This window comes from Leuciscus leuciscus (assembly GCF_965113295.1).
Source record: "Leuciscus leuciscus genome assembly, chromosome: 24".
NCBI lineage: Eukaryota > Metazoa > Chordata > Actinopteri > Cypriniformes > Leuciscidae > Leuciscus > Leuciscus leuciscus.
The window spans coordinates 27119566-27126146 of record NC_138723.1 but is presented as its reverse complement, the minus strand read 5'-3'; the positions used below and the strand labels follow the sequence as shown (position 1 = coordinate 27126146).

General features: G+C 36.2%; 1 protein-coding gene across 1 annotated transcript; it reads left to right on the top strand.

Annotated features, from left to right (window-relative positions):
- The first annotated feature begins 2242 nt into the window (after positions 1–2242).
- cetn3 (centrin 3) lies at positions 2243–5531 on the top strand. The gene is made up of 5 exons (XM_082157445.1): positions 2243–2399; positions 2822–2957; positions 4334–4448; positions 4618–4809; positions 5136–5531. Exons 1-5 carry the CDS (start codon positions 2383–2385, stop codon positions 5177–5179), a joined length of 504 nt encoding a protein of 167 aa, XP_082013571.1. The 5' UTR covers positions 2243–2382; the 3' UTR covers positions 5180–5531.
- The last annotated feature ends 1050 nt before the right edge of the window (positions 5532–6581 follow it).

Below are 6581 nucleotides of genomic sequence, written 5' to 3'. Positions count from 1 at the left end.
CTATAAAATGTCAGCATTTGCCAAGAGGTAATCTTTGTTGTCACAGAAACAGACTTTTCTGGTTCCAAGTGCTCTAAATCAAGTTCAGTCAAAACATGAAAACATGCAGACTGTGCACTTAAAGATAACAGCCATTCCATGTTAAAGGCGTAGCATTATTCAATGTGTTGACGTGATTTCCAATGAAACAGGAAGACAGGGCGGGACATATCGATCAGCTCCTCCCCTTTTTTTAAATAGCCAATAGCGGTTAGTTTATGTCACAGCTCGGCAAGAGCCGTTGAGCACGGTAGAGACGCAGTTTCTTCCTAATCTATAAAACCTAATCTATAAAAATGGGTCCAATACGTTTTGTGGTCTGCGCCGACTCGCGCATATGATCCGCTCTGTGCTATCGTGTCTCTGAACCGACCGTGTGCGCGCTGCGGCGGTTCGCGTGACTCTGATGTGAAACCAGACTTCATTCACCTATTTACACTGTCTGAATCGTTCCCTATCCCCTATTTAGTGCACTATATGCCATTTACCATGTAGCAAATAGTAGTTGTGTGAACAAGTGACCAATTATAGCTGGAGCTTCAGCGTCTATTTATAGTGCTGGGGGCGGGACGCTTTAGATTCTAGAGAGCATTTGATTGGACAGAAAATCTGACGAGAAGCTGAAGTGCTGAGTGATGTCATCAAAATCTTTGATCCATATTGGCGGAAGTGAGAGGCTGTAAGTTTTGAATGCTTGTATCTTCTTAATCCTAATTTTGTCATTGTTTTAGAGCACACTAGCTTATAGATAGCCTAACAGCAATGCTAACATATTCACACTAAATGCAAAAAAAAAAAAGGATTTTGGGGACATGGGAACTTTAATGATAAAACGTTGTGCTAGAGTTTTTTTTTTTTTTTTTTTCACAGGCACTAATACAAGTAAACCTGGCTAAATTGGTGCATTTGTTTGTCCTGGAAAAAAAGTATGTAAGTCATTATGCAAGTTAAAGTTTACACTTTACCCTTATTCTTTAACATTTATCAGAACAGCCACAGGATTAATCTCTTTACTTTTCTCCAGGACTGAGCCTAGGGTGTGGTTTCGTGACCTTAAGACCTTTCATGCTTGAACCCACAACAGCCTCGTGAGACCAAAGGCACATTTTGTGCTCATCAGAGGAAGTGGTTTGTGAGCCACCCATTTAACTCCCCTAAATAAGATATTGCCACGATGTTGATTTTACAACAAGAGAATACTATTATTATATGATATTAAATTAATTTCACAAAAACATTTTTTGTGCAAAGTCTTAAAAGAGTTTCTTGTATTTCCTGTTGCAGTTTAAGCTGAATTTAGAAAGGATACATGTTAGGGGTAGTGAAGGAAGTGTCATGGTGTAGGGCGTCCTCTATTGGTGGTTGACTGCAATTACTAAATTGAGGAATAAAAACGTATTTTAATGTGTTAAATAAATTGTTGTTAAATATGATCAATAATAATTATGTTTATGAACAGCAACATAAATAAAAAAATGAAACAAAAGGCACCCTTATACATAACCAGAGTTTTAGTATCTTATTATTTAAAGGGATAGTCACCCAAAAATGATTTACTTCCAAATATAAATTTCTTTCTTCTGCTGAACACAAAATGTTGGTTTGGTTAACCATATTCTTAAAAATATCTTCTTTTGTGTTTATAAAAATAAAGAAATTCATACCGGTCTGGAACAACTTGAGGGTGAGTAAATTATGATCGAATTTTCATTTTTGGGTGAACTATCCTTAAATATTTCAACAATTCCTATTTATTGACATTTATACATTAATTATTATCATAAAACATAAAATAATAATATTAACAGCAACAATTATATATAATATTTCATTAAATATACTCGTGTATAATCACTTCATTTTAATCAGTATTGCTTATGACAATTTATGTTTGGTAACAACAGTACACTTCAGTATCTAAACTATTACTATTACCCTGTATTATATTACATCATGCCAGATATAGAAATACATGTTAATTAGTTACCGATTCATTATAAACACAATCGAATAATCTAAATGTGTCCAATATTACCACACATTTAAATTTTCATGAATGCGCCGCCGTCTTGACCGCCATCATTAAGACCGCCCATGCCAGTCCCAGTCCGCCAATCAAACAGGCTCAAACGCAAATCTGTTCCCAAACAACCAATCACAAGTATCGTCATCCTGACGCTCAGACAGCAGCAGCCAATCGGAAACGTTTCCTTGACAATCAACTAGCAACGCGCTTTGCTTGGCTTCTGTGTTCGGGATTAGCAGGACTGTTGAAGCCGAACTCTAATCTTGTTGGACGGATTTGGGTTTCAATATCAGCGAATTTATTGCGAAACTGCAAAAATGAGTCTGTCTCTGAGGTAATTATGTGGTGTTTACTGTTTAGTCACTATCTGTTGGTTTAGAGACCAGCTTCTGGTGTGTTGAGCATTGCTAGCTGGTGCATGCGAATCGCTGACACATTTGTATGTATTATTAGTAATAATAGTGATTCATAATACTAATAAAATGTCTATACGTATTAAACAAGAGCAACAGCACGCATGTTCTTCATTTTATTGCAATATGAATCACATATTCATACAGACAATCAAATCCTGATTACCTGCCTGTCAAGTCAGCAGTTTTGTACATTATTATATAGCTTACATGTTCTATGAGACCTCAAAATACTGTCTAGTTGAGCGAGGCAGGTAACAAGTGTGTATTAGATTGAATGGTATCTAAAATAATGGAAGATCAGAATGAATCACGTGATTGATTTCCATACTTGTGCCCTTAGGACTGAACTAACTGCTGATAAGAGCAAAAAGAAGAAAAGGAGAGAACTTACAGAGGAGCAGAAGGATGAGATCAAGGAGGCGTTCGAGCTCTTTGACACAGACAAGGATAAAGAAATAGACTATCATGAGTTAAAGGTAAAGATCTCATTTCAAAAACGGCTATTCATTATATTCAGAATGGTAATCTATTTAAAAGTTAAAATCTTAATGTTGAGAAATACTAATTAGTCTTAACCAATTACCCTTGACAAATGGAGTTTTTTTTTTTAAATGTTAACAGTAATACAACACAATTTGCAAATAAGAAAGATATATCAATAAAAAAAGAATGTTATGTGAATAACAATTATGTAAATAGTTCATATCAATATTTTGATTAACTCGCTCATATGTAAATTCTTATTTTTTTATGAAAAGTTTCTAATACATTTACTTGATCCCACTTTTTTAAAGCAATTTTAAAATTATTTATATATAACCATTAGACCAATTAAAGAGGATGATACATTTTGAATATCAGTTTCATTAATATATTAATTTGCGCACATAGCACAGGGTTGTAGTGGCCTTGGTATTCTGACTTGTTATAAGGTTGACTGTAAACTGTAAGATCTTATATTAATTTTGTTCAGCAAACACTTAAAGATACTCTTTGTATTAACCTGTGGTTAAAGAACAAAACTGCATGTATTTTGCAGAAGAACATTGTTTTGGTTGTGCTTTGGCTCTGACTGTGTGGATGAATATGGTTATCCTACTGCTCATAAAACATTCACTACTAGGCTTAAGAGATATAACCAGTTTAGATGGAAAGGGTCTCAAGCCCGTTTACCCGTTAATAGACGCGTAATTCCTTGAAAATAAATTCCCACACATCACTACAACAACCATAATGAAATGACCCTTCACAATACATACATATGGCGATATATCTGTTCAATAAAGTACCTTAGTCGCCTGTTGAGTAATACAAACTCAATCTCCACGTCACTTTTACAACATTTCAAATCCCTCAGTTCTCACTATCTCTGAAAAGCCAAGCCCATGTTGATTCTTGTTTTATTACGAGCTCTGTCGCGCTCTGTTTTTTCCAGCAGACTCTCGTCTGTTCGGCGTTAAAAAAACACAAAACCGGTGATTCACTGGAAGTTTGAGATTTAGTTGCTCCATGTCAAACTTTCTCCCTCAATGTGACAACTAACTTATGCCACTCCCACACCATACACGCGTCAAAGTAGCCGGAGACACTTTTCTAGATATTTTCGAGACACGCACGGACGGGACGGGTGACGTAAGGACGCAATTTCATGCGTATAAACATCCCACTCGATTTAAAATAGATTGTGATTGTGATTCATGGTAAGACGAAAACACGTTTTGGAAGAAGGCTTGATGGTGTATTGACTCATTATGTAAATTTTGTTCATTTTGAACAAAAAGTTACATAGTGCACCTTTAAACATCAACAACAGTAGCTGAAAAATTGCTGATATTTAAAATTTGTGTTCCAGGTAGCGATGAGAGCTCTGGGTTTTGAGGTGAAGAAAGTAGATGTGTTGAAGATCTTAAAAGACTATGACAGAGAAGGAACTGGGAAAATAACTTTCGAGGATTTCAAAGAAGTGGGTAAGTTGAGTTCACTACTCATCAATAGGCCTAGACTGCAAAATGATATTGCTGATATCTGGAGCAGATACATGTAACATTTATATATGTAACATAATCAATCTTCTGTTTGCTTTGTGTGAATACTTCACTAGCTTTTATACTTCAAAGTAATGTCATTTTTTTAAAGTGACGGACATGATACTGGAGCGAGACCCAAAAGAAGAAATAATGAAGGCGTTTAAGCTGTTCGATGATGACGAAACCGGAAAGATAAGCCTGAGAAACCTGCGGCGAGTCGCTCGTGAACTGGGCGAAGACATGAGTGACGAAGACCTGCGAGCCATGATTGATGAATTTGACACCGACGGGGACGGAGAGAGTAAGTTGCTGGATTTTTATCTAGGGAGAGGGAAAAAGTGCTATTTTTATTGCCTCTGATGAATGGAAGTAATTACTGTGCTTTTCCCAGCTGGCCCAAAGTGCTTTTCTCAATTAAGACCCAGCAAATTAATGTGTTGCAGCCAACAAAAATGGGAACAGTGGAAATGAAGGCTGCGTTGAAAGCTGTTTGTGTGTCCTTTGGCGTTGCGAAGAGTTATGATATGTAATTTAATCAGCAAAATATTAATTGTCCGTGCTGTGAATAAGTAGGTTAAAAGCAAAGTGAATTTAAGTGATCACATTTGTTCTTGTACTGTCTTTCAGTTAATCAAGAGGAGTTCATCTCCATCATGACCGGAGACTCGTGAGCAGCTGTGACTCAATGAAACCGTTTGGTGAAGATTTGCCTGCACATGTTCTGCAAAGATCCAATCCATCAGACAAACTGATCTTATGAACAGTAAACCACTTTTCAAATGTATGGAACGGTAGGTCCGATCGGTGCTTACGTTTTGGACGGAAGCTTGAACTGAACTGGCCGTGAAGCACGAACAACATTTCAGGTCATGAATAGGTTGGTTTGATTTTTATAGGGATACTTTGTATTTTATCATTGCAGATGTGTCTTTAATATTAATAGTTTGTATTGTAGTTGTTCATTTTGCATCTGAAATAACATTCCAAAGTACTATTTATTGTAAATACACAGTAAAAACATAATTTCTTCGCTCGTCTCTTTGACTAAAGGGCAGAATGGTCTTCACAGTCACATTGATAATCATATTATCCTATGATAGCATATTTATTTTGCAATCCTGTCTTTACATTGTTGATCCAATTTTAAACTGATTCCAGGCAGTGCAGCTCAATTTTTCTGAAACCGCATAGGTTTGCTATTCTTTCCCACCTTTTTAAGGTCACTTGTTGCAAGATTATATTAAATATGTATAATATTAAATATTAATAACATAATGTAATAATAGCATTAAATAGAAATAATTCCTCATAAAAGCCGAATCGTATAATGCTCATCCTGATCTTTTGTATAGTTAATTTAAAATTCTGATTATGAATGTATTGAATCCATAATTTAAATATTGTGATGTGTCATTGAAGAAAAAGGATTTTTTTTTTTTTGTCCTTTCATCCCTATTGTTTAGTTTAGTGGCGTGTTGATTTATAAGGTTTAAAAGGGGATTATTCAGTCTTGGCCAATAGAGGGAGACATTATTCATAGAAAAGCTGTTTTGCTGGGTTTTTTCAAAAAGAGAGATTTTTGTTCAAAAATACCATAACTTTTAATTATATTCCATCAGAATCCATGCAAAGTCAAGGAAACCTATGAATACAACACAACATCAAATCTCAAATTGCATACTAGTTCACATCTGTGGCAGAATTTGTGTGTGAAGGAAACTTTTAGCTTCTCCGGTTCATTGGAAAAAGTTTGACATCTACAAAAGTTTTGTTCCTTGGCCAGATGTCTGCCTATGTGGGATCGATTCAGCTGTCAAAACGACGCGACGGTGAGATGACAGGAAAGCTTTAAATGGCTGAATGTGTTGAGCATCACCTCTTACAACACTATCCAAAATTAAACATGTGACCGCAGCTCTACAGAGGCTGACAGCGATGACTCCATGCGTATCTGTGCCGCTGTGAGGATAATTTGGTCAGTGTGTCTCTGTCTGGAAGCGTGAGGTAAGGACAGTCCTACACAGAACATCAGCACGGAAACCGTTGTCATGGATACGGGCCAGCAGACCAAAG

What these genes read in the sequence shown, in the direction of transcription:
- cetn3 (XM_082157445.1), top strand. An exon ending in TAGACTATCATGAGTTAAAG is followed by an intron (nt 2,958 to 4,333) that starts GTAAAGATCTCA and finishes TTTGTGTTCCAG; the next exon opens with GTAGCGATGAGAGCTCTGGG. An exon ending in CACCGACGGGGACGGAGAGA is followed by an intron (nt 4,810 to 5,135) that starts GTAAGTTGCTGG and finishes ACTGTCTTTCAG; the next exon opens with TTAATCAAGAGGAGTTCATC.